Source organism: Penaeus vannamei, chromosome 19, assembly GCF_042767895.1.
Source record: "Penaeus vannamei isolate JL-2024 chromosome 19, ASM4276789v1, whole genome shotgun sequence".
In the NCBI taxonomy this organism is placed as follows: Eukaryota; Metazoa; Arthropoda; class Malacostraca; order Decapoda; family Penaeidae; genus Penaeus; species Penaeus vannamei.
In genome coordinates, this window is record NC_091567.1 from 4319837 (window position 1) to 4347336 (window position 27500).

Genomic DNA, 27500 nt, shown 5'->3' on the forward strand with positions numbered 1-27500 from the left:
TACTGGCGGGGCAAAGAACTCCGTGTGCATCCTCGGGGCTGCGAATTAGGTGAAGCAGATGCCTCCTAGGAGCTGAGAGGAAGAAGGGTAGGAAAGGGCGTGCGTGGAACCCGCTGGCTGGGGTTAGGTTACTCCAGGCTTACCCCCACCCACCTCGCTCCACCAGCTGTAGGCCTAAGGCATGCACTCCTTCCCTCCCCTCCCTTCCCCTCCCCTCCCCTCCGTGCATCCTCTCCCCTAAGGTTCCTGAGCAGACATTCTTGAGCGGATGTCTCTCCCTCTCCCCTCCCCTTCCCTCTCCTCCTGCTCCCGCCCCTCTCCTCCCCTTCCCTCACCATCCCTCTCCTTCTGTCGGTAATTACTGTCGGGGAGATTACTTGCTACTGTAGACGGGATTACTCTTCATTAGAGGGATTTTGGGAACGATTTTTTGCCCTTTCCTCTCCGCTTCCGTTTTGTTGTTTGCGAGGGCGACCGAGGGGGCACGAGGCGGGGCAGCGTTCGGGGGCGACGGCGGCAGCGACGGCGGCGGCGGCGCTCGCTTCGTGCCCGAGGCTCTACCCCCTGCACGACTCAATCCCTTGGTCCTTTTTTGTGAACGGGTCCGTTTTTTTCTCTCTCTCTCTGCTTCGTTTCCTCTCCCTTCTTCGTCAAGAGAGAATGATTTGAGGTTCGAGAGCTGCTCCCTCCGCAGCAAGGCAATGTAGCCTGTCATCTCTTTTTCCCGAAGTGTCCCCGCGAGAGGCGCGAGTGCGTGGGCCGGCGAGGAGGAGCTCGCACGTGCGGGCCTGCTGCCGCCACGTGCCCATGACCGCGTGTCCCGCCGACCAGCTCCTGCTCTTCCTTCCTTTTTCTTCCTCTGATACACCCTTCCCATTCCTCGTATTCCTCCTTGTTTTCTTCCTCTTTCTCCTTATGACACCTCCCTTTTCCTCGTCTAACGCTTCTCCCTCTTCCACATCTTTATCCTTCTCCTCTTAATTTTCCTCCTCCTGACACCCTTTCTTTTTCCTCATCTAACTCCTCCTTTTTACTCATCTTCCTTCTTCTCTTCTTCTCTTTCTCCTCCTCCTCCTTTCCCCTTTCGCAACTGAGCGCGGCTTAGTGTTATGCTGTTGTAAGTCTTCTGTTTCGCATTTTTTCCCGCGACATTTGCATAATGTTCTGGCTGCGAATTGTATATATATTTTTGAGTGTCAAGCTGCTTGGGGATTAAAGGGGAAAGTACTCGAAGGCGCTGCTGGTCCTTCCCGAGGAGGATGGGACGGGAAAGGTGATGGATGAAGAGGGGAGGTGGTGAGGGGAGGGAAGGAGGGAGGGTAACGGAGAGGCTAAGGGTGAAGGAGGGAAGTGAGGCTGCTTCGGAAGGGGTCTGCTTTCTCGCGTTCTTTTTCTTTTCTTCTTTCTGTACGTATATGTATGTTTGTTTGTTTGTTTTTTATGAGGGAAAAACGGGGCATGTGGAACTATGTGTGGATAGTGTGCGTGTGGAGGCTTGCGGAACCCCGTGTGGGCGTCGCGGACAGAAATCAATCGTTCCCTTCCTCCTCTTCCCCTCCTCCTCCCTTCCCCCTTTCTCCTTCCCCCCTCCCCTCCATCTTCACCTTACGCATTCGCTATAGATGCTTGGAAAGTCGTCGCTCGGGTCTGTGGCGGGGAGGGGGTGGTGAAGGGGGGGGGGAGCGACGCCAGGAAATAAGGCAGGAAATGAAGTGACAGCGTAGATGCGGAAACTCCTTGCGTTCAGCCGCGGGAGGGGACCCGCTTGCGTTCGTGCTTTCTGCTTTGTTTATTTTTTTTGTATATTTATATATTCCTTTATTTATCCATTGGTGTATTTATTCTTTAGTGCATTTATTGAATCTGGCATTTGTACCTTCATCCTCTTTTTCGCGGACGAATGACATCCTTAAAGATGACAGATCCTTGGGCTTCGTGGCAGTCTGCAGATCGCATGGCTCGAGAGGGCAGATAAGGCCTTGCATGCGGGCGTGAGTGCTGATGGGCGGGCCGGGAGGGGGAGGAAGGGGCGGGGTCGGGCGGAGTTCACGTGGGCTCAGGTGCGGAAGCCTCCTGTCGCGCGCGTTATCAGGTGACGGGGTATCGTGTTCATCCTTCTCGCGCACGGAACGCTCTTGTCCCCGCTGTTCCCGCCGCGGCCGAGTGCGGGCGGCAGCGAGCGCGCGACGCCGCCCGCACGCCTTCGAGAGGCTGCTCGGGGGCGAGACTACAGGTGGGCGGCGCGGATCAAAGGGAGCGCTCGCCGGAGAGGTCGGGCGCGAGAATAAACGCCGATTGATTGGCTGAAAGCAAGCGCGGCCGTGACAAAGCGCGGGACGCTCTCCGAAATAGCCAGCTCTCGGAAGTTGTTTTGGTAATTATTGTTCGCGCCTCGTCGGGGATGCAGCCTTTCATGTAATTCGCCGTCGCCACTTCCCTCTTCCCTCTCATTCCCCGTCGCCTGGCCTTCTCTTGCTTCTCCCTCCTCCTCCTATTTCCCTCCTTCCCTTTTCTCTCCCTCTCATGATCTTCGACCTTTTCCCCTCCCTTTCTCTTCCCTTTTCCCTGCCACCTAGCAGATCCTTCCCTCTCCTCTCTTTATCCCTTCCTCTTCCCCTTCCCCTTCCCCTTCCCCCTTTCTTCCTCCCTTTCCCCCCCATCTCCCCCACCCATCCTTCCCTCCTCCTCGTCCCTCCCCCGCCCCCTCCTTCCCCTCCCGACCGCAGTGTCACCGGCTGATCACATTACGCACTGGAAATCGAATTGAGGCCGCCATTCGCCTTAACTATAAAGCTCCCCTATTTCGCGTCAATCGAGGAAAGGGGGGGGTAGGGGGAGAGTAGGGGGAAGGGTGGAAGGGGGGGGAGAGGGGACCATTTCGTAATATGTTGAAGGAATTTTGATCAGTGCGGATTTTTTCTTGTTTCTGCCGCCCGAGAAGGTAAGGGCCGAATATAGTGCCGGCGTGATTGGCAGATTAGGCGGGCGATTGGGGATGCGACGTCCATGGCGTAATCCTTGTCTTTGGGATTGTCTGTCAGGCCCTTTCTTCCTTCCTCCTTTTTTTTTCTTTCTGGCATTTCTTTGTTGTTTTATTCCTCTTTCTTCAATTCGCCCTTTCTCGTTTCCCATATCCCTCCTTTCTTTTTTTTTTATATCACCTCTCTCTACCTCCCTCCTCCTCCTTCTCTCCTTTCAATCCTTCCTCCCCCCTTCCTTCCTCCCTCCGTCTTTCCTTCCTTGCTTCCTACTTTCCCTCCCCTCCCCTCCCCTCCCCTCCCCCTTCCTCCCCTCCCCTTCCCTCCCCTTCCCTCCCCTTCCCTCCCCTCCCCTTCCCTCCCTCCGCATACCGCCAAGAGACGCCGACGAGAAGCGGGATCCCTTCATTTTCATTCCCAGAAGTAATTTTCAGCGGAGCATCATTTTTCCTTCTCGGAGTTTCGTTTCTTTCTCGTCCTCTTGTAGAAGTCGAAGGCGTGGGAAGAAGGAGGAAGAGGAGGAGGAGGAGGAGTGAGGGGTGGAGGAGAGGGACAGGGGAGTAGGTGGGAGGGGATGAGGTGGGGGGGAAGGAAGGGGTGGAAACAAGTGAATGTGAGGAGATAGGAGTAAGAGGGAGGAGGGTAGGAAGAGATAGAGGAAGAGATAAGAAAAAGGCGAAGGTCGAAGGGAGACGGGAAGGCCGGGAGGAAGGAGAGGAGAATGAGGAAGACGAAAGACGGGGAAGGAAAGGAGGATGAGGAGGGTGAATAGGAGGAGGAGGCGGCGGCGGCGGCGGCGGCATCTCGCGGTGGCATATGTATGGGCAGAGAATATCTTTAGTCGCGGGCGGGATTCTGAAGGACGCCGCGGCGGGGTCGCGTAATGGAATCTGCGGAGGGTCACTTCCCGAGCCGACCGCGCGTTTCGGCCTGTCACTCGCCCGAATTACGACACACCGACGAGGGGTTTCTTTTTTTTTTTTTAGCATCGCCTCCGCCCCGACTGTTTTATTTCCTTGGCGCGAGCGTTGACCCGATATTTTATGCGGAAACGTTTAATGCACTTTTTTTTTTTTTGGAGGGGGGAGAGGGAGGCGAGAGCGAGGGTTTGAATATTGCATAAAGCGGGGGCTATTTATGGGAGTCACGGGATGTATGGTACGTTTTTATTTAGTTAGTTGTTTTGGGGAGAGAGAGAGAGAGAGAGAGAGAGAGAGAGAGAGAGACAGACAGACAGACAGACAGACAGACAGACAGACAGACAGACAGACAGACAGACAGACAGACAGACAGACAGACAGACAGACAGACAGACAGACAGACAGACAGAGAGAATAAGAATAAAAATAAAAATTGGAGTTAAGAGAGAGAGAGAGAGGGAGAGGGGAAACTACACGACCCAAACACGAACCCCTTAATAGAGGACACAGCCAGCTCCCGGCCCAAGGTATCGGTGGCTCTCGATGGCTCGGCGCGACAGATCGGCTCTTTTCCGTCGCCGCCGAATCCGTGACGGGGGGGGGGTGGGGGGGAGGCGCTACTCTCAACAGGTGAAGAGAGCGATGCGCATTCAGTCTCATTATGGGCGGTAGTTTTTTTCTTTTTCTTCTTCTCCTTTTGGAAATCGTTTTCCGTGTTCTGGTCCTACGAGTTTGAACAAGTCCTGGGATACATTATTAGATACAGAGTGACTGACCAAAAGGCGACGTGAATCTTGGTGTGTATCAACATCATCATCGTGTTGTGGTGTATTGCGACTGATTTGGGTGTATCCGGGTGATTTCGCAGCTTGCAGAGGAACTAGCAGCCGCGGCCTCGTTCAGTTGCCTCATTTCACGCTGATTGCAGACCGGTGCCTCGCTCGCATCGGTCGGAGCATCAACTCTGCCTCACTTGCGTTGCGGTAAACAATGCCCAGCCGCTCTTGTTTACTGAAATAAGCCAAACGCACTCCGTTTGCATCACAAGCAGTAACACACACGCCGCGCGCAAAAAAAAGAGGAGATAAAACCCAGCTTTAATCAGAGTTCGAAATGATGAATCACGTGACGAAGCGGCGCCGGTTTCGAGGCCGCTCTGGTTCCGTCCGACGTCCTCCTCGGGGAGCACCTCGCCGGCCCAAGCGCTGAAATGGGCGACTTGGGTTGCTTTTTTTTTTCGTTTGAGGGTTGGACTTGGAAGAATACGAAGGGAATTATAGGCTGCATGGTGTGATGTTGTTGGGGAACCTTGTCGAGACTGTTGATGGGCGTTTGTTGGTTTATTTGTTTATTTGTTTGGTTATTTTATACAACGAATGTTTTTTTCGTGTGTGCAGGGTTGATTATGCATTTCATGATTTTTATCAAATATGTAGCTGCGATCCAAGGCTCGGTTTTATGTATTTTCTTTCTATTTAAGACGATTTTTAATGATATCGTAATGTTTCGTCGGCGGCATGACGGTCGACACGACATACAATCGACATCGTAGTCGCGACTGCCGGACGTATGCAGCAGGTTATGTGGCCTGCTTGTGGTGTGACCTTCAGCAGGCCTGGCCGAGCATGGCAGCTTTAACACCACTCCAGCTTCGCACCCGACTCCCCCCCTCCCCCCTCCCCCCTCCCTTCGTCTGTCGGTGCCGGTAGTGATGCGGGGATGGTGACGGCGCGCGATGGTGACGCCTCTCGCCCTGACCACGGGCTAGCGAATCCTGCCTCTTCTATGCTAAAGGGTGTAAGGTAGGCCCGTGCGTCGGGGAGAGTGCAAGGGAGAAAGAGAGATGAGGAGAAAGAGAGAGAGAGGGGGAGAGCAGAGGACTAGGCGGGCGGGAGGGCTACTTGAGCACACCAGCTTTAAGAGAGGCCAAACTTCTCACCCCGTGGCCACCCCTTCCCGCCCTCTCCCCTGCTTTCCCTCCCTACTCCTCCCCCCCTCCTCCTCTGGCTGTACCTTCGTGTCACATGTCACTGGTGTAGCTCTATCATTGTTGCTCGTGGCCCGCCCGCCGTGCATGCCTCCGGGCCGCAGTCACGGAGTCGCACCACCGCATTCCTTGAGCCTCCCGCGCCTCCTTTCGATCTCCGAGGCGCGGGTGGGCGTCCCGAGGCCCGCCGCTCGTCCGCCAACAAGCAAATCGAGGCCGCCGCCCAAGGAGCACCCTGACGGCGACCGACGGTGACCTAGTCTCGACCTGTCGCCGCCGCCGCCTGCGACCCCTCGTGGCGTCCCAGGGCAAGACCGCCGATTAAAAATGGATCGCGTGCGTCGGGCGCGGGCGTCCAGACATGTTCCTCGCTTGTCCAGGTCTCTCCCCGGCTGTATCTTTCATCTGTGAACATCCGCAGACTCGCCTCCCCCCCCCTCCCCCAGAGCACAATACAGTAATAGTGGATGTACTGAAGGCGTTTTTGCCGTGCCCTCGGACACGGCGTGGCTCGTCACATCCGAGGGAATTTCTGGGAATCCCGCTTCAATCCCGGATCTGAGGGATGCGTTCGTTCCCTGAGAGTTACCGCTTTTTTGTTTGTCGCGACGTCCTTGCAGTCCCCGCGAAGTGTGCCGACTGTGCAGCGCCATTCCAGTTTTGAAGTGACGTCACTGGTTGTTATGGTTTATAAATGTTCGCTCGGGCTGCAAACACGTCAAACGCTGGGGTCGTGACGTCAGGCCAGTGTGTCATCTGAATAACGTAAGGGGGGACGATGTTTCTCCCCTCCATCCTCTTCCCCGCTTCCCCTCTTGCGGTCCAGCCTCTCCCTCCCTCCCTCCCTTCTCCCCTCTCTCTCTCTCTCTCTGCTCCCCCTTGCATATTACAGAAGGATTTCATTGTGTTGCCTCTGTAATCGACTCCCATCACGGACATTCGCTCATTACTTGTCATTTAGCGGATCATGTTACTTCGGCGATCCGGTTCGTCTGTGATTCGTGTCGTGCGCTTCTTGTTCGTCCCTTTTTCCCCTTCTTTTTTCCCCCCTAAGAAAATTAGAAGCATTGGAGCGGCTATTTGGCTGCGGCCGATCTCTTAATGGTGCCTTGCCTCCGCCGATCGATGGGGAGAACATCACGGGACTCGCACGTTCACCTGTAGCCACCTTTGCGCGGGTTCCTCGTTTGGTCGTTTGCCGCTCGTGCTTCTTCCCTGCTCGTGTCGCCCTCTGCCCCTCGCTGCACACTCTCTTCTCGCGTTTTCTTTCTGCCTGTTTATTCTTTATGGAGCTATCTAGGTCACATTCATCTGTGGGCAGGTAAACGTACATCTGTGTGCGTATAAACACAGAAAAACATGGACATATATTTACAGGTATTTGTTTATCTCTCTGCATATCTGTATGCATATATTGCACAGAAGCAAACACAAGCACACGCTGTCCAAAGCGGGTTCCCCTCCTCCGCCTGTAACATTGGCTGTCCCCTCACCCACGCTCTCCCCTCTTTCCCCGGCGCGACTCTCCCCGGCGGTGGCAGTAGAGATGGGAAGTAGGTCAGGGCCATGGCAACCCAGCGTCCAGCATCTCACCTGGCGCTGCTACTGCTCCTGCTCTCCACGGCCCTGCCTGCTTGTTGTGACGCTCGACTCTGCGGCGCGCTGCTCATTTGCGCGGTGCTTGCAGGGGCGGTGCTCGCTGTGGGCGTCGCTGGGTGGAAAGGAGGACGCGATGCGAGGGCGAGAAGTGCTCGGCGCTGGTCCTTCCCTTCCGTGGCGTCGTCTTGTTATAAATCGACATTAAAAATGAGCATTTTATGGCCGAGCTCCCCCGCTGCCCCTGTCCCGCCCCGTCCCTGTGATGACGCATGTTGCCTCCCTTACTAATGAACCTGTTGAGCGGGCGGCGGCGGCGGCGGCGGCTGCATTACGCAAGGGAGGATGACATCTACTCGTCACGACTCGGACAGCGGCCAGGGGCGGGCTGGCCCCTCAGGTGGTTCTCATGGCCGTTGAGTCACGCATGACGAGTCGCGTCGGGTGGTCAGTGCGTGAGTTGGCCAGGGAAGGGAAGGGGAAAGGATACACGTCACTTTTGGCGGCCGTCATCTTGTGGTCCTTGGCTAAAGGTCGGCGCAGGTTCCCATGGGGGCGGCGAAGGGATGCAGTGGGTCAGTGCGTTCCTCCCCCCCCCCCCCCGTCCGCCCCTTGTTCCCCCCTCTCCCTCCGTCTCAACCATGACCTCGCTACCGGACTACTTTGTAACCCGAGTCGGCCCCTTGACCTCGCGGCGTCGGTGGCCTTCCGTGAGCCGGAGGTGCCGACGACGAGCCCTGAGAGCCCTCGTTGTGTTCGGGGGTCATTAACGCGCCGCGCGAACCCGAAACCGCCGCCATAGAAGCGCGTCCGAATCGCGATTGGCCCTTAATGACCTGCCCCGAAGACGGTTCGCGGGCCTCGGTTAACCCCCAATTGAAACGTCATTGAGGATCGCCTTTTCTTTTTTATCTCGGGTCGAGTGGCGGTATTTATAGCGCCCGCGTGTTCCTTTTTATAAACTTGAGGACAAGTTGGGCGGTAGATTTCCGATGATTTGCTTCTATGATGGTTGTTTTTTGTTTTGTTTTGTTTTTGTATTAGCGCGGAGATAGCTTAGCTATTCTTGTTTCATTGTTTTTTTTTCGTAATACAATAAGATATCGACTGTGAATATATAGACGATTTACGCTCTCGAGGTATGCTGTTCTCCCTCGTGCAGTTATTTAAAGAAATGGAGATCTTTGTCGTGTTGGAGAAAGCGGAATGAATCCTTCCGGTTGTGACAAATGGAAGGGCATTTTGAAGTAGCGACTGTTTTCTTGCATGTGATTATATTATTGACTTCTTTCTATGATACGTTTTTGTGTAAATATAGACTTCATGATGACTAGATGTGTGTGCGTCTGAATGGGGCAGACAGATAGACAGACATGACCTCGTGCTTTTGTCTTGTTTTGAAGAAGGAAAAAAGCACAGAACAAGTGCCAAGCGCGAGCGTCCAACACACCTGCACACAGACTCAGAGGACGGCACATCGATTCTCATTTGTGCGAGTTAAAGAGTGCGTGGTGGAACCCCCTTAGCTTTACCTTGAAACGCTCCCTCTCTCCTCTTTTCTCCTCCTCCTCCTCATTCTTCCTCGTTCTCCTCCTCCCTCCTCTTTCACCTCTTCCTCCTCCCCCACCTCCTCCTCCCTTCATATACACCCTGCTACACCTATCTTCCCCTCCCCCGTCACCTCCCTCTCTCTCTCCCTCTCCCTCTCCCTCTCTCTTCGGTGCCAATGCTACCCTCCTGCTGGCTGCAAGTTCTGGCTTTGTGCGTGGGGGGAGGGGGGAAGGGTGTGTGTGGAGCAAATGACCTTGACTTGGAGATCGTGACCTGGTGTTACCTGGGTGGCACACACACACACGCTGCTCGCTGGGTCGATCTTCTCCTCCTCCTCCGCGCATGTCCCCTGCACCGTGTTGCTCGCTGCTGGCCTTGACGAGCCCCCCCCCCCCCCGTTCTCTCTCTCTCTCTCTCTCTCTCTCTCTCTCTCTCTCCTCTCTCTCTCCTCTCCCCTCTCTCTCTTCTCCCTCCCTCTCTCTCTCCTCTCCCTCCCTCTCTCTCTCCTCTCCCTCTCCCTCTCCCTCTCCCTCTCTCTTTCCCTCTCTCTCTCCCTCTCTCCTTTCCTCTCTCCCTCTCTCCCTCTCTCCCTCTTCCTCCCCGCCCCCTTTCTCTCTTACATACATACATACATTTATACATTCATTCATAAAGTCGTATATGTATACTCTATGTGTGTGTGTGCATATATATGTACATTATATATATATATATATATATATATATATATATATATATATATATATATATATATATATATATACACATACATACATGCATACACACACACACGCATATATGTATATATATTACACGCACATATATGTAAGCATATACATAACCGTGTGCACATAGCCGCATACCTCCTGTACACACACTGCACACATTTCAAGGCGTATTTATGAGCGGCGCCGCAGCACGTAGCCGAGATTCGAGTGGCCGTTGGAGCAGGCATCGAGGGCCGTGTTGTTAAAGGGCCGTGACGTAGAAGGAAGGACTCCTGCAGGGCCGAGAGGACGGGGGCGCCGAGAGTCCCGCCGGTGATCCCAGCGATAAGGCAGGTCGCCGCTGCCAACGCAGGACGCACGGGCGCTCCTGGGTGACTCACGCGGGGACGCCCAGGCACCCCGCCCGCGGCGTGTGTCTCGCTCCTCTCTCTCTCTCTCTCTCTCTGTCTCTGTCTCTCTCTCTCTCTCTCTCTCTCTCTCTCTCTCTCTCTCTCTCTCTCTCTCTCTCTCTCTCTCTCTCTCTCTCTCTCTCTCTCTCTCTCTCTCTCTCTCTCTCTCTCTCTTAATCTCCCTTTCTCCATCTCTCTTAATCTCCCTTTCTCCATCTCTCTTAATCTCCCTTTCTCTATCTCTCTTAATCTCCCTTTCTCCATCTCTTAATCTCCCTTTCTCTCTTCCTTCCTCTCTCTTTCTATTTCTTCTCTTTGTTTCCTCTATCTACACGCATTTCACTTCTCTCCTTTTCTCGTTTTGATGGCATTCATTACTTATTCACTGCTGGGGATGTTTCCCCTTTAAGAGGAGAGAGAAAGCTGGAATGAACTGAAGAATGCGGTTGCTTTTGTTATTACATTTTTCTGTTGTTTTTGTTATTATCACTATTGCTGTTGTTACTGCTATTAGCTGTAATTATTTTTAGTTTGAACGTGGCGTCAAGGTCGGCCTCCCCAGTGTACTAAAGTTATCCCTCGTGTCATTTTAATAAAGCCATTGAGTGGTTTACTTAGTATTGGCATTTATTTATAGTCCGGTGCAGTCGGAGAGAAAAAAGGTTCACTCTCAGAGCTTCCAGATATTTTCACCGTGTTTTTATGGAGCATTTTGCAGCTTTAGTTTCATCCTGGTATTAGGCTGTTCGATACGCGGATAGCGGGGCCAAAATTTATTTTAAACAATTAAAGGGTATTAAATGGATGTTGGCCGAAATTGCCCCGCCCTTTGCAATTATTGTATTAAGTTTCCTTTATTAGAGATTTGAGTGGCGATTATTTTCCGAAATCGGCAGCGTTTTGAGTCGAGTATTTGTAGCGTATTAGTTTTTATTAAGACAGGTGGGAACAACTTCCGGTCGCCGCGGGGATGGGAGACGTGCGTATGGGCAGGGGGGGCGGGGGGGAGGGGAGGCGGCAGCTGCCCACACCTGGCAGCTTTCAGGCACTTCCTCCCTCTGCACCCATGTTGCCTGCCCTCCACTCCCCCCCCCCCCCCTCGGCCTTTGTGTCCCGCCGAAGGGTCGGGCGTCGGGATGATTCGGTTTGTTTACCTTCCCCGACTGCTCCTCGGCGTCGCAGCCCCGTCGACCCGCAAGCATCCCCCGCCATTATGCTAATGAAGACGGCCGAGGCGTTCGGGGAAATGCGCGGTGTCATCCGAGGCGGCGGGGGTTTGGGGCGGGGGCGGGGCATGGGTGCGGGCGGGGGGGGGGGTGGAAATTGTACTCGGGGCATCAGTTAGCGGATATGCGCTGAGTGCCGGGGCGCGAGGGGCGGGCGATCGGGTTCCACGGGCTCCTCCTCGCCGTACAATTAGGCCTTCGAATGAAGTCGTGTCTCGTGACGGCTGCGATTCGGATGGCTCGGTCGGCCCCGGGAAGGAGGCGGGGATTGGACTAGGATTTTGTTCATCGGGTTGTTCATTACTGTATTATTCATTTATGTTTTGTTGACCTTTTTATTTCAGCCGCGCCTCATTGGCTCGGAAACTGTTTGTGCCATTTGTTTGGGCGACTGTGTTTGTATGTTTGAGTTGGATTGGCCACTGACGCGCACCGTTGTTTTCCAGGTTGAGGTCCGGCCCCGAGCTCCCCCGCCCCGAGTGTGGAGCTTCCTGCGCATCGGGCGGTGAGCTTCGTGTTTCTCTCTCGCGCGGAGCCTCCTTCAGCGCCGCCGCCACCGCCTTCGCTACCTACTGTGATAACGCCGTGTCCTTCGGAAGATTGTGATCTCCGACGCTCGTTCATTTTTCCTCCGGTCTCTGCGGCGGGTAGGGTACCTCACCCACCCCCCTCCCCCGCGAAGCCGCCACGCTACGAGAGCTACGCCCGTGCTGCCTTATTCTCGCGACGCCCGCCCTCGGAACGCACTCCGCCGCGGCCGCCACCCCTGCTCACACTGCTCTGCCTGACGCCCGCGCCCACTAGTTCCTGAGTAGACGCCGCCGCCGCCGCCGCCATCATGGGGCGCAAGAAGATCCAGATCTCCCGGATCACAGACGAACGGAACAGACAGGTGCGTGGGGGGCTGGCCTTGGGCTAGGTCTAATCTCGTTATTTTCTGTTATTTCTCTTTATTTGATTTATTGCTTTCATGGACGTTTATAAATATCATTATGGTAATGGTGATGATGATGATGATCATCATCATCAGCATCATTATTTTTATTACTATTATTGTTATTATTATCATTATTATTATTATTATTATTATTATTATTATTATTATTATTATTATTATTATTATTATTATTATTATTATTATTATTACTATTATTATTATTATTATTATTATTATTATTACTATTACTATTATTATTTCTATTTCTACTGCCACTTTTATAGTTACTATTACTGCTTTCACTTCTGGCTATATTGATCTGTATTTATATTACAATTACTACTTTCCGACTATACCACAATAGTACACAACTTCACTACTACTTAAACTGTTACTACAAAAATGACAACAATACAGTAACTAGTATTGATATAGCGTCACAATTGCCACTAACAATATCGGTATAATTAAAACGGTAACACACCTAAAAATATTACTTATTAAGGTAATGTTAAGATAAATGGTAGTATTTTAAGCTCTGTATGTTTCATTTTATCATTTGCTACAAGATCAATTTATGATTATCAGCTAATCGTTGTGTGTTGCTTTCTCATGCGGTGTTTATATATTTATCAATTTAACGTTGGCATGAGGAATAATAATTTTCATGATAGAAACAATGATAAGAGTGATAACAAGGAAAATTATTGTAATTATGATATTTTTACATTATCTGTAGAGTCGTTATTTTTGTTGTTGCCAAATTGAAATTGAAATCATGGTTCGATTTTTTTTCTGGTTAATATTTTAGTATTAGATTTTTTTTCTATTAGTAAAAATGAATAAATGAATTGACAGTGCATACACGTGAAACTTTTTACAATTTTCATTCACTAACTTGTATACTTTTGTTTCTTTCCTTTTCTCAAATTTTAATTATCCATGTTGTTTTCAGAAATTTATATATATTTTTGGTTTGTGTTTGAGAATGGAGGCTGCAAGATCAGTTGATTTTTGTAGACAGAATAATGAAGAAATACCTTTTTTTATCATCAATTTACCATTGTCATATGCCTTTCCCTCAGCACACTGTCGTTGATTTTGCGGACGAAGATCTCCACATCATTAGATTAAGTTTTTTCTTCTGTTTTTCTTTGTCTTCTTCGCCTGCTCCTCCCCTTCCGCTTCTTCAATTTGACCTTTTCAAACCTCTCAATTATCTAAGTATGGAACCGTTGGAGACATCGGTGTGTCGACTCGTTGTTCCCTTCTGCGCCTGCCTGCCTCGCCCTCTCGCCCCCGGTCGCATCGCCTCGGCAGGAGGAGGGGCGTGCGGCGAGCGACGAGGGCGGGCGGGCGTGCAGGGCGTGGGCGGCGAGCAGAGGGGCGACAGGACGGAGCGAGCGAAGGAGAGGGAGTGAGGCCCAGGCCGGCCGAGGGAGGCGGGCTCGCTGGTGCTATAGGGACGATACACCCTCCAGAGCGGCGCGCACGCACCCACCCCGAGAATAGCAGTATTGATTCTATATTTGGCAACCAACTTAATTATTTATAACTCGCCTTTCCAACCAAAACAACTTCCCAAGTTATTCTCGTGACAGACTTCGCACCCGCCTACTATTTTTGGTTGTATTACGTCGAGGAATGATAATAGTGCTGGACGAATGATGTCACTATCGATGAGCCGCCCTGCGTGTGGAGACCGAGATACATACCGGCGCTCCGTCCGCTGGGCTCGCCGCTGCGTGGGGGAGACACCTGGCTCTCCACGAAGCTTGACCTTGAGCCCCGGTGTATAAATAACGCGGGTCGCCCTACTAGAGATTGTTAGAGCAGCCCCTCCCCCGCCCCCTCCCCTCCGGGCTCTACGAGTGCTTTGTGACTCGCGACGAAGACAGAGGCGAGCGGGCGGTCGGGCTCCTCCTCCCGGCCCTCATGACGGATCGTTTGCGGCGGACATTTCTATGCTCTCTTTGGGCCGACTTGTTGCTAGCTTTTTCCTTGTTTTTTGTTGCAAATTCGTTATTTGCGTTTCATTTATTATTTGTAATCATTCACGTTCTCGTTTTTTAATCTCAAATATGTCGTCACACGCTGTTTATCACGAGCGTGCGCTTCTCTCCTCCTCCTTCTTCCGTTACTTGCATGTTTTAACAAAGGCGTGAGGCATCCATCCGAGGAGAAGGGCATATTGCATCTCTGGAGAAAAGAGATGAGAATAGGAGTATAAAATTTGATGCGTGAATCTTCTAGATGTAACCGGATAGATATTGGCAAGCTGGAGTAACCATGACAACGAGAGGGAAGTGTGGGAGAGAGAGAGAGTGAGTGAGTGAGTGAGTGAGTGAGTGAGTGAGTGAGTGAGTGAGTGAGTGAGTGAGTGAGTGAGTGAGTGAGTGAGTGAGTGAGTGAGTGAGTGAGTGAGTGAGTGAGTGAGTGAGTGAGTGAGTGAGTGAGTGAGTGAGTGAGTGAGTGAGTGAGTGAGTGAGTGAGTGAGTGAGTGAGTGAGTGAGAGGGGGTGAGAGGGAGAGAGTCATAGGAAGATAGGGAAAAAGAAAGAAAACAGAAAGGAAGAAGGAGAGAGAAAGAAGGAAAGGCAGGAAGAGAGAGAGAGAGAGAGAGAGAGAGAGAGAGAGAGAGAGAGAGAGAGAGAGAGAGAGAGAGAGAGAGAGAGAGAGAGAGAGAGAGAGAGAGAGAGAGAGAGAGAGAGAGAGAGAGAGAGAGAGAGAGAGAGAGAGAGAGAAGGGAAGCAAGAAAAGGGGGGAGAGAGCGATAAATCAGATTTGGATAAAAGAGTGCAGTGGTAGGAGGCGATGCACCCTGTCGCTCGCCGAGGGCAGTGCAAGGCAGCGGATGAAAGGTGAATGGTTGTGCCAGGTCGCCCCGCCCACTCGCTTAGTGTTGAACGGGGGGCGTGGCTAAATTGCACCTCAATCTTTAGGGGAGCTGCAGTAATTGTGTTGCCCTTGCATAGATTTATAACCTAGGGAGCTGCCCCGGCCCTTTCCCCTCTCGAAACCCGCTAAGGACCTTTGCGAGCGCGATGAGGGAATCAGTCCTTCCTCCGGGCTCCCTCCCCTCCCCCCCCCCCTTTCCTTCGAGGACACTACTTTACTTAGCGGAGGCAGAGTGTAGAGGGATTGCTCTACACGTGGTAGATTTTCGCCGGTGTACTACAGCCATTCTCTTCCTGTAACTGTTTTCTCGCATCAACGTTCATATCCGTAGCCGTTGCGGTTAATGCGTGTGAATTATCTACGGATATCGCTCGCCACGTTTCACTACCATCCAGGCTCGCCGTACCACGATCTCCACGGTTCCGTTATCTCTGTCTGCTTTTCTGTTTTTCTCTTCGTTTCTTGCCTTTTTTGGTAGATCACAATACCATTTGGCTCTGTATGTAAATGCATTCATGCTTTCGCTCACACGCACGTACACACGCGCGCACACACACACACGCACACACACACACACACACACACACACACACACACACACACACACACACACACACACACACACACACACACACACACACACACACACACACACACAGAGAGAGAGAGGCGCGCGCGCACACATGTGTACGTGCGTACGTGTGTGTGGTTCTCTAAGTGTGAAAGCATATTTACACAGACCAGTCTTCTTCTTCATAACGCATTCCTCCCAGCCTCGGACGAACAGGTGCGCAGACCCACGAGGGCGAGTCTGCGCCGACAGTAGATCTTAGTTGAGCCCTGAACTGCCCCTTAACGCAACGACTGACCTTCCCTGACCTACAGGTAACCTTCAACAAGCGGAAGTTTGGAGTAATGAAGAAGGCCTACGAGCTCTCAGTGCTGTGCGACTGTGAGATCGCACTCATTATATTTTCGTCCTCCAACAAACTTTACCAGTACGCGTCGACGGACATGGACAAAGTGTTGCTCAAGTACACGGAGTACAATGAGCCACACGAGTCTCTCACCAACAAGAATATCATTGAGGTAGAGCAACAGCGCCCGACGCCTCGGCCCCTTGGCTCGGCCGGTGTGCTTGTCGTAACGCTTACACCCTGTTTATTACAGCTAGCAGTAGGACCTCCAGCTTGGAGTGTGACCACGCCGTGTGCCAGCAGTGTTGTGTCTGCTTTTTTCCTACTAACTCAGGTGAGGGCGGCCCACCACCTGCCGGCGCCCGCGAGCCTCCTCCAGCGCGGCGGGGCCTCGCTCGCCACGGCGCCCCGAGCGGGTGGTGGGCTGCTTCGCCAGCATCACGTGTGTTGTTGTGAGCTAACAGCCCTGCTCGTTTGTACATTACAGGTCACATTCACAAAACGCAAGTTCGGTTTGATGAAAAAAGCGTATGAGTTGTCGGTGTTGTGTGACTGTGAGATCGCGCTGATCATCTTTAACTCGAGCAACAAACTGTTCCAATACGCGTCCACAGACATGGACAAGGTTCTGCTCAAGTACACCGAGTATAATGAACCTCACGAGTCCAGGACCAATAATGATATCGTTGAGGTAATCTTCAGTGCCATCAACATTTTCTTAAGACTTAATTATCTTTACTCTGTTCTTTGGCGTAGGGGTATTTTATTTATTATAATTGTGCGAAAAAATGTTGGTAATTTGGATTAAGGTTTGAATTCTAATTGGAAGTTAAGGTTTCTTTTTTAAGATAGTGATTACTCTCCCGGTTCGAGCACGTGACACTCTTGGGATTTAAGGTTTCTCACCAGTTTTGAGTAAAAGTAGAAGAAAACAAAAAACAAACTTAAAAAAATAACGAGACAGACAAAAATTATTCCATCTTCTCGTATCAAGTTGCGCACTTTCCTGCCATGTTGTCCTTTAGCAATGGTTACGGGTAAAACATACACTCCAACAACACAGAACACGTAGCATGGGAGTTCGGACTCTCGGTTGTCGGGCGGCTCAGCATGACAAGCGAGTTCCTTCCGATAACATTCAGTTTAGATTCATTGTAATCTTAGTGTAAACTAGTGATGCATGGAAGTACCTAAGATGCTAAAGCAAGCATGTAGAGACAAGATTTTTTTTTAGTATATTCATGTGATAACGTAGCAGAGATGGCATGTAATATAATTTTAGATTTGTGTGTAATTTTATTTCTATCACAATTTGTTCATCAGTCATGGTTTGAATATTCATATTTTGGTGTTCAATTACTAAAAATGTGTCCGTAAATTTTTCTTCTTTGTTTCTTTTACTTGATCATTCTTTTCATCTTCCTTCTTACTCCCCCTCCTCTCACCTCTCCCCCTCCACCTCCACCTCCACCTCCACCTCCTCCTCCCCTTCTCCTCCTCCTCCTCCTCCTCCTCCTCCTCCTCCTCCTCCTCCTCCTCCTCCTCCTCCTCCTCCTCCTCCTCCTCTCCCCTCAGTCTTTCCCTTTGCTTCAGAGAGAATTGAAATGTCATTCAAAATGAGAGATGGACAAGTTGACAAGTTAGTTACTGGTTTAGGGAAGGCAGCAGAGGTATTGGTGGTAGTGTTTGATACCGAGGGCGTGAAGTTGCATGACTCCACACGCGCCCTCGGCTGTATATAATGCATTTGGGTCTTAACTCAAAATAAAATTACATATATATATACGTGTGTGCGTGCGTATATATATATATATATATATATATATATATATATATATATATATATATATATATATATATATATATATATATATATTATATACACACATGTATGTATATACACATGTATGTTTATATATGTGTATGTATGTAGGTATGTATATACACATGGTATATATTCTGTTAGATAGATATATTTAGTATTATTAGTATACGTATATATTATTTGTCTACTGTGATAGCCAGTGTTCACATTATGATTATGATAGTCATTATATTGCTGAGGTGAAGGTTGTTGGACAAATATCCCCCGCACAGTTAACCAGTGTGTGATGCATCCCCAGGAACGGAGGATCAGGTAAGACCTTCAGATTGAACAGTCTTAAGGATCCTAAAATCCGACTTTTTCTTGTTTTATTTATTTTAAGTCTGTATTTATTTTTTCTCCAAAGGGTGGGTGTTGGAGTGGGGTTACTCTGTGGAGGAGGTGTGGGTAGGGGGGGGGGATTAGTATGTATGTTCCTTCCTTCCGTCTCTCGGGCTTCTTCCCCCCCCCCCCCCCCCCCTCTCTCTCTCTCTCTCTCTCTCTCTCTCTCTCTCTCTCTCTCTCTCTCTCTCTCTCTCTCTCTCTCTCTCTCTCTCTCTCTCTCTCTCTCTCTCTCTCTCTCTCCCTCCCTCCCTCTCCCTCTCCCTCTCTCCCACCCCCTCCCTCCCTCCTTCCCACAGAGTGATCTTAGCCTTAGACGATAATTAAGGCGGTGATTTACACCTGCCGGGAATTACGGGGTTGGGACTGGCCCTGGGGGAGGGGGAGGGGAGGGGCCAGGGGAGGGAGAGGGAGAGTCGTGATTACAACACCTTAGCGTGCAGTGTGCGGCCGCGATGATTACCGCTGATGTACGCCGTCCCTCAGGAGCCATTAACTTAAATTTCATCCTCTGCTCTACGATCTCGAAAAGCCGCCACCCTCTTCTTCTGTTCCTCCTCGTCCTCCTTCAGTTTCCCTTTCTTCTTCTTCCCCTTCTCCCACCTCCTTACTCTTGCTCCTGGTCTGGTTTTCCTCCCTACTACTCCTCTCCTTCTTCCTCCTCCACCACTATCACCGTGCCTTCCCCGTAGGTTTTCTCTTCTATCTTCTCTTCCCCTTCTAGCTCTCTCTCCTTCTCTCCTCCCCTTCCCTTGCCTCTCTTTTCCCCTCCTTCTCTCCTCCCCTTCTCTTCTCTCACTCTTCCTCTCCTCCCCTCCCTCCCCTTACCTCTCTCTTCCTCTCCTCCTCTCCCTCCCCCCCTTGCCTCTCTCTTCCTCTCCTCCAAGCTTTCTCCCCTCACTTCCTTCCCCTCCCCTTTGCCTCTCTCTTCCTCTCTTTTGCTCTCCTCCCCTCCCCTCGCCTCTCTCCCCAACTAAAGCGAAGTTTTCGTATTCCTCAGGGGGAGTAGGGGAAGAGAAGGTATTTTTGGCCACTTCTTTTTGGCAGCGGCGCTCTAATGCTTTAACTACCGTGTTTCTAGGATAAAGACCAAAATTTACAAAGTATATCGGCCGTATTATGTACTAGTAACTCTCCCCACCCCGGCATTACAGCCATTACGTGTGATATATCGAGATCTATGGAAGGGGCAGACATAGTTGGGGGGTAGTGGGAGGGGGAAGTGGGGAGGTCAGCATGATTAGGGGAGGGGGGCAGGGGGAAGGTCAGCACGGATTAGGAATAAAGTCGTAGTTTTTCTGCAGGACTTGTTACTCTGGCGTGTCGTCGGTTCCCCCCCTCCCCCCTTTCTCTTTTGGTCGGGGGAGAGTCGGGCAGCAGAGGTAACGGCAATTTAGGTGTATTCTTGCTTGCAAAATACACACAACGGTGGATTACAGGGAATGTGAGAAAATGGCATATTAAAGAGATGATTAGTTAATTGGCTCGCTTGACATATCGTGTTTCTCCGGCCACGTAAGAATGATGAATTCTTCAGATGTGTATGTTTTCCCTTCCCATTTTCTCTTTCGAGGTAGTCCCCGTCTCCGCTTTGTACCTTGACATCTTTGTAGATTTTGATAATGGCCAGCCGACAGGAGTAAAAAATTATAAAATAGAGGATTACTCCATATTCTTTAGACTGTTTCATTTTTATTCACATTTGACGGATATTACAGAGTGAGTTAGGTCTGGCGAATATTATATAATTAAATTTAAATGATCAGAGAATTCTGCCATTGTTTCGATCAGAACATTAGGATATGACTTCTTTTGACATCAAGTTCAGACTTCTCTTCTGCATAAGTCAGAATAATAATTTTCGAACACAAGAACTCAAGAACTCGGATGCCACGCGGAGGAAAGAAGTCGCGGCCAGACAATTAGAATTCGTCGACGCGGAGGCAACGAATAGATCTTGTAGGGCTGTATTGCGCAACGGAATGTCGGCTTTCCTCGCGCGGGTGCTTAGACTTGCATTCCGATGATCGTTGACTTTTCGTCTCCTCAAGTTCTTTTTTTATAATGTGAGAAAATTATTAGTATCAAAATATGAAAATCACGTCCTTGAGAAGCAGTTATGTAACGAGAGTTCAATGTAAAGGCCACAGCGCTTGCGAGATGTTTCACATGTAAATAGGAGGGAGGGACTGAAGAAGCCCCGGTAGGTCGGGTTCAGATGTAACCTTTTTTCTTATTGTTTTTCGTTTTTCTTCCTTCCTCTTTGGGCCGCACCAAGCCTACCCCTGCGTATGGATCAGCGTCGGCGGGGCGCAATGTGTAGGGTGTAGGTAATTAGTGGTAATGAGAGGTAAGTGGGTAATTACCGGGGAGGAAAGTAAGCCGATTAATAGTTGAATTCTTTTTGAAGTCCGGGGCTCCCGTCTTGAAGTGTGGACGGCGAGAAAAGGTTATATAATGCCCTGCCATAACCGCGTGTTGGATTAGGTCGCCGCTGTTCCTAATATGACTTCCCCATTTGCCAGTTTCAATGATGCAATGGTCGGATGGCTGCAGTATGTTGGGTGGGTGTGGTTGTATATTGAGTCTAGTGATTCTGAAGGTTATTTCCTGGTCGTTAAATGTGGGTCGCCATAGATGTTTCAGAAGAACAAGAGAAGTCATAAAGGTGATTTTTATGGGATATTTACAACTGCAGGGCTTCTGCATCACACGCTGTCTGTAGGATGGGGTTATAGTGTCCACGCTGTCACCTCAGCAGTAGTTCCCGTTGATATTGTTAAAAGCACTTGTTTCTTATTAGGAATTTAACAGCAAATCTCGCATGCTGAATCTTTAATAACAACCTTTCGTTTCTTCCCTCTCGAACACGCAGGCTCTGAACAAAAAGGAACATAAGAATGGCTTACAGTCTCCCGACTCCCCAGACGGCGAGCAAGACTACACCCTGACCCCACGCACCGAGGCCAAGTACAACAAGATTGATGAGGAATTTACACTCATGATGCAGCGTAACCAGATCAACGGAGGCACTCGAGTGAGTTTAGAGTTCGTGTTGGGGAAGGGAATGGTGGATATTCTTGTGAATGTCAATTATTGTGAAAATATATATTTTTGCTCTGATGTATATTTTGTATTCTGTTATGCATATAGATATTTTTGTACACTCCATGAACTCCGAAATTAATCTTGCCGACTGGCATTAAACTTAGCCCTATCTTGCGGCACAGCAACCGGTGGGACTGAACAACTACAACATGGCCGTGACCGTTCCCGTAAACAACACCGCGTATGACCCGGCCCTCATGCAGCCGTCGCCGCAAATGTCTCACGCCTCACTGTCCCCGCGCCCCGGATCCTCCAGTGGGATGCTGGACATGAACGGTTCCAACGGCTACCCCGGCTCGACGTCGCCTCTGCCCCAGGGAGGAGCGCCCTCGCCTGGACTCCTCTCTCGACCGCACTCCTCTAAGACCCACTCGCCTACCAGACCGAACCTCCGCGTCCACATCCCAAACCCTCAAGGACAGACGGTACGTTGCTGCTGCTCTTCTGATACTGTCCTGGTGTAGTCGTGAAGAAGAATTTACAAGTTTTTTACAGCATTTTTCTTGAAGTAATAATGTGTCTACACCTATATGTAGCAGACTAACCAATGCGTGTATCGTAGATTATAATTCTGTGTTCCGAATTCCAGCAGAATCCCCGGCCGGGCTCTCCCTCACTGAACACTCCTGTAGTATCACATCAGACGACAGCCGGAAACCCATCGACGACATACTCACCTCTCAACACGTTTCCACATCAGGACTTCCAGCTAAATTCAGACATTTCGCTTAACCCTCTCAATTCCCTCAATTCTCTTCATCAGGTAAGGACAGAAAAATACGTTGTTTTTAAGAATGTTGATGTATGTGATGTGGAAGAGTCGGTTTGATGATTGCATTAGTACATACTCAAACATCTGTTCTCGCCCGGAATATTTCTAAATGCTGTTCTCTCCCGCCAGTGGAACCCGGGCTCGTTGGGAATGTCACACTCTGGCTTGCCACACCTCAGCGTCAGTTCCTCGACTCCGCCACCAGCCTCGTCGCCGCCGGTAAGGATCAAATCAGAACCCATCAGTCCTCCACGAGATGCCAACTGCGTCCCCGCCTCCCACCTGCAAAGACCAGCATCCACAGACCCCGGCCACCTGTCACCCGCACCGCCGTCACACTTGGGTCCATCTTCCAACCATCCTGTGCACACACATTACAATACACTCTCAGGTAAGAAAAATGTGATTGATAGGTGAATTACATGATCTTATTTGTAGATTTCATCAGTGATTTACCGATCATATAATTAAATCAGAGTGCGACTGAAAGCGTCTAAATTTATGGATTAGTGATCGATTCCGTTTCTTTGCAGGCCATCTAACGCCAACATCACACGCATCGCCTGATGGAACCTCACACCACACCGAGTATGATACTCCGTTGAGCAAACGGCCGAGGCTGACAGAGGGCTGGACCACATAGTGAGGTGCAACGAGTGCCAGCACGTGCACCAGTGAGAGGACACTCAGTGCTGCGTGATCAGTGCCTGGCGGGCAGGGGGCGCCGTCCCCAGGGCCACACTAGCCCTCACAATCGTGCCCCCACCGCCTCTGCCTCTATGGACCACAACGGTTGTTAACTGTACAAAAAGACTTGGGGAGCAGAGTGTGTGTCCTTCGCCATGTGTGTGAGTGTCAGTGCCGCACTACCGTGACAGTGCCAAGAGAGGAGCTACAAGCCCTGCTCCCCGGCCTCCTGTGTTTGTGAATCACATTCCCTTACTCCCTTCTGCCAGTCCTGCCCCAGCCTGCCTAACTGCAACAGCCCTCCAGCCAATGGGAACTGGCATAAACGAGGTGAACTCTGTCCTTGGTAGCCTTAGTAATAAAGGCTGAGGGCTGTCATGGTCTGCTGCCTAGTAGCAGAGAGAAGCGATCCATTGCCAATCTGGTTTGAAGCAGGAATGTTCAGTAGCCGTCACATGCTTGAGTGAATTGTGCTGCTGGCCATCTTCTAGTTGGGGTTGCCTTCTATCCATCTGAGAGAAAGCCTCAGGATACATTCTGATCATCTGAAAGATGGATTTCAGATGGCTCCTGCTTGTCTCAAGAGATGGCTTCCAGATGCCTCCTGCCCATCTGAGAGATGACCTCAGGAAGCTTCCTGGCCAGTTGAAACAAACATTTTTCATTGCCATGGTAACATCATCTGCAGATCACAACTGTCTGTCACCACCACCTATGTACTTGTTAGTTCTGGCTCAATGTAAATAAGCAAAAGACATGATTATTTTTACTCTTTGTACATATTGGCCTATATGATAAGAATGCCTGGTACCTGTTGTGTGGTCGCGTTGGAGGTAGGGAGAGTCAGCCGCTGCTGCTTCCCAGGCCAGCCCATGCGGCCGCCTTCTGTACCTCTCGTATGGTCTTTCTTTGTACCTTGTGCCTCACCTTACTGTGTAAGAAGTTGTAGCCTCTAGTAACTGTGGACAGTAGTGCGTGGCCGGTGTGAGCTGCATCGTGGTGTGGTGGTGGTGGCAGACTGGGGATGGCAGACTGGCGGTAGCAGCTGTGGGCATCACTAGGCCCTGTATGTGTGCCTTGCTGGCCGCCATCGTTCCTGCAGCTCCAGGTGGCCCAACAGCGCTGCCACCCACCGCTCTCCATGGCTGCTGCCACCCGCCACGGGGCTAGGCCCACAGGAAGGAGGAGCCAGCTGTACCATACCAAATACAACACTAACTGTCGATACATAAACATTTAGACTGTGTTGACTTAACGTTGTTTGTATAAATACAAAGTCTAGATTCTTAATAATTTATATGATACTGCTAATGTATAATTCTTCAAGAAATGTTTATAGTTATATTTGATTATAATAAATCAAAACACCTAGTTTCTAAGCAAAGACACTAAAACCCATTACCCTAAGCATATGTTGCACCTTGTCGTGGCGTGATCACCGTGTACCACAGGCCGGCGTGCTGGGGCTCTGTGGGCCTGGGGGTAGTGGGGCCTGGAAACTATTTTCCTCATACTCATGCAGTAAAAGAAAAAGGAAGAAAATTTATATAAAAATGTATGTTCAATGTAATATCAAACATTGTACATTAAACAAAAAAAGAAAAAAAAAAATGTACATGAAAACTTTCTTGTAAAAAAAAAAAAAAAAAACTAAAAAAAACAACAACAAAAAAACTTTGTAGAGGCCGACATTGACTTCCATTTGTAACCTGTCAAAAATAAAGGGGTTTTTGTTTTTGTAAATCTCACAATGGCTCACCTTCAAAGAACATAAAGGATTGGTCTTATTGTACAAATATAAGGATATTACTAATATCTGTGATGTATATAGTGCAATTCAGTGGGTACCAGGTACTCCAGTAAACATGGATTGTACATGATCGATATTTTCTGAAAAGTCATGTACATTCTGTATCTACATAGCAGTGTGTAACTGTTTATGTATTGATAATCACCCCCATATGGATTACAAGTCATGTATTTTAACATTACTCATTGGGTTGGCTTTGGGCTTGAATGTTTTACTTCATATTCTTGTATCCAGTTTTAGTACGACTGACCCTTTATTCTATCTATATGGCTTCAAAAGAGCACAGGGAGAATCACTGTCCATATGATCATGGTGCATGTAATGGTTTATAAAGTATTATATAGAAGAAATAAAAGCTACCGCAGCCTGTCTCCCAAGGGAACGGGCCCAGAAGCATCTGGTCGCGATGAGGCCAGTATGACATTCTTTCGAGGCACATCCAGAAGTCCCCAAACCCCCCTCCCCCCTACCAGCAGCCCCCCGTCCTTATGTTCTGACATCAACAAGTTACATGTTTGTGTAGAATAAGTATACTATTAATATTTTTTTGTTAGTGAAATAGAAGCATTTTGTGTGAATTTTGTCATGTTATTCAATAAAATGTGAATAACATAGGTATGAAACTGTTTATTTCCCGTATTATATATTATAATGGAGTCACATATTTTGTAGAAAAAAGGGATGGAAAGAAATTTGAAATACTTTCATTTTCCAAGAACATACAATAGAAAAAATATTTTTGACTAGCCTATCCTCAGATATCTATAGTAAAAAGGAACCAAATAGAAAATTATTCACATTAACAAAAAGTGAAAATGTTATATAAACTAGTAATAAACAACAATAAAAAAAAGCTGCAAGACTACTGCAGTGTATGTTTGGTATGAAATTTCAGGAAAGACAATTTGGGGCTGATAAGTAGCAGCAACAATAAGACAAAATGAGAAGATTCCATATCAAATATGTGAAACATGTGTACACATGTTAGGCAATGAACTTCAACAGTTAAATAACAAGAGGAGAACTATAACCAATGTATCTATACATTTCTGCACTGGAAGTGTTATCACTATTCAGCCAAGTAGAATCAAAATAATTTGCAAATGAGATGAGAATTTGTTCACTAGGAAAGACCTTTCTCCTTAGGAAAGAACTACCATCAGGAGTATCTAATAAGAACTGAGGCCAACAGATTGTCAAAATTAAATTTTTAATAGAATACATTTAGATTGTAAAAACATTCAAATGGAAAAACCTAGCGAATCATTTTCTACAAGTTTTGCAATTGCTGCAGATTTTCCTTTTAATTTTCTAAAGTTAGACATTTGCATAATTTTGAACTATAAATTCCAATAAACTGCAACTTTTCTGTACTTTTAATCAGTAAGAAAATTTTGATTCATGTTATCAACATTAACTTCCATGCTATAATAAATAAATAAATAACAAAGAAGAAAGAAAGAAAAAAGAAAAGAAAAAGAGAGAAAAAAATGCATATGAACCATACAGTATAACTACAACATGCATAGAATATTCTGCAAAACCCTTTAAATGTTCTTGGAATATAATGAAAAAATATACAAACCTACGGTAACTCCTTGATAGGCACAAAATATTAGGGATAATATCACATAAATCACTGTCCTATGATGCATGATTCTTATCTATGCATTTCATAAAATAAAACAGCAGTCAGTTTTACTACAGAATAGCTAATTGCCCAATGCGTTCAAATACAAGACTGGTTTAGCAGTCATGTAGTAAAGGATAAATATACAGCCTTACTCACCCACATCTATTTACCCATCCTTTTCAGATTGATGACTCTGGGTAATTGTTTACGTACTAAATTAAATCATGTTGTAAATATCTCGATTTCTTAAACCTAGCAGTATTTTCTCTCACTTACATATTATATCAATAAACAATGGTGGCCAAAGAATTGAAATACAATAGATATTATATAATACAAAGTTTCCGTTTTCCTTGTTTATAACAGGTTCCAATATTTATAATAGTTTATAATAGTTCCAATTCAAGCAAAAATCAATATTTCTGAGCTTTGGAAAGATCAATGAAGGTACTGAAAAAGGTGAAGATTTCTTTCTCCTGTATCAATTTTATTTTCAATAATTGCTTTCTGAATTCACAGCATATTTAAAAAAAAGAAATTATTATGTGGTCAAAATAAAAAAAAATTATGATCCTCTTAAAGAAAAAGACAATGATATGAACAAACAGCCTAAATTTCATCTGTTTTGATTCTGAGTAGCTATCATCTTGATAATTTCCTCATCCTCGTCATCCTCCTCTTCACTGTTTCCTCTCATGAACTCATCTCGCACGTTCCCCAGGCGCTCGTGCTCAAATTCAGCACCGACGGCACATGACAATAACCTTTGGATATTCCGTTCTTCTCCGCTCCCATATATATATCCATTGGCCTTGTCAATTGCCTATGAAGTAGAAAGAAAAAAAAAAGGTAAATAGAAAAATAAAATAGATGACAATTATTTAAATTATTTCATGGATTGACATTAAAACAATTACTGGTTCTGGACAATGTATAAAGGAAAAAAAGAAGAAGAAAAACACCTACACAAGGGGGGGCGGGATGGTGAGAGAGGGAGAAAGACAGGGAGGGGGAGAGAGGGAGAGAAAGAGAGGCAGGGAGAGAGAGAGAGAGTGTGTGTGTGTGTAAGCAGGAGGTAAAGTGAGAGAGGGAAGGGTGAAGTGGGAGAGTAGATGAGAAAGAGAATATCCACGGAGTGTATACATGAGTGCAAATGGA

The 27500-nt window shown here is 48.5% G+C and overlaps 1 protein-coding gene across 49 annotated transcripts in view; it reads left to right on the forward strand.

Moving 5' to 3' along the window:
* The window catches only part of Mef2 (myocyte enhancer factor 2), a 554695-nt gene extending 529372 nt beyond the window's left edge, over nucleotides 1–25323 (forward strand). For 19 of the 49 annotated variants that reach the window (XM_070133745.1, XM_070133741.1, XM_070133754.1 and 16 more), the window contains 7 exons: nucleotides 11822–12267; nucleotides 16614–16817; nucleotides 21208–21369; nucleotides 21545–21865; nucleotides 22030–22203; nucleotides 22342–22603; nucleotides 22746–25323. In XM_070133745.1, coding sequence (XP_069989846.1) covers nucleotides 12214–12267; nucleotides 16614–16817; nucleotides 21208–21369; nucleotides 21545–21865; nucleotides 22030–22203; nucleotides 22342–22603; nucleotides 22746–22855 — 1287 coding nt within the window. In that variant the 5' untranslated portion in view covers nucleotides 11822–12213 and the 3' untranslated portion in view covers nucleotides 22856–25323. Of the gene's footprint in view, nucleotides 1–11821; nucleotides 12268–16094; nucleotides 16299–16613; nucleotides 16818–21207; nucleotides 21370–21544; nucleotides 21866–22029; nucleotides 22204–22341; nucleotides 22604–22745 lie in introns of all 49 variants that reach the window. The other 30 variants (XM_070133762.1, XM_070133766.1, XM_070133769.1 and 27 more) reach the window with 7 other exon arrangements.
* The last annotated feature ends 2177 nt before the right edge of the window (nucleotides 25324–27500 follow it).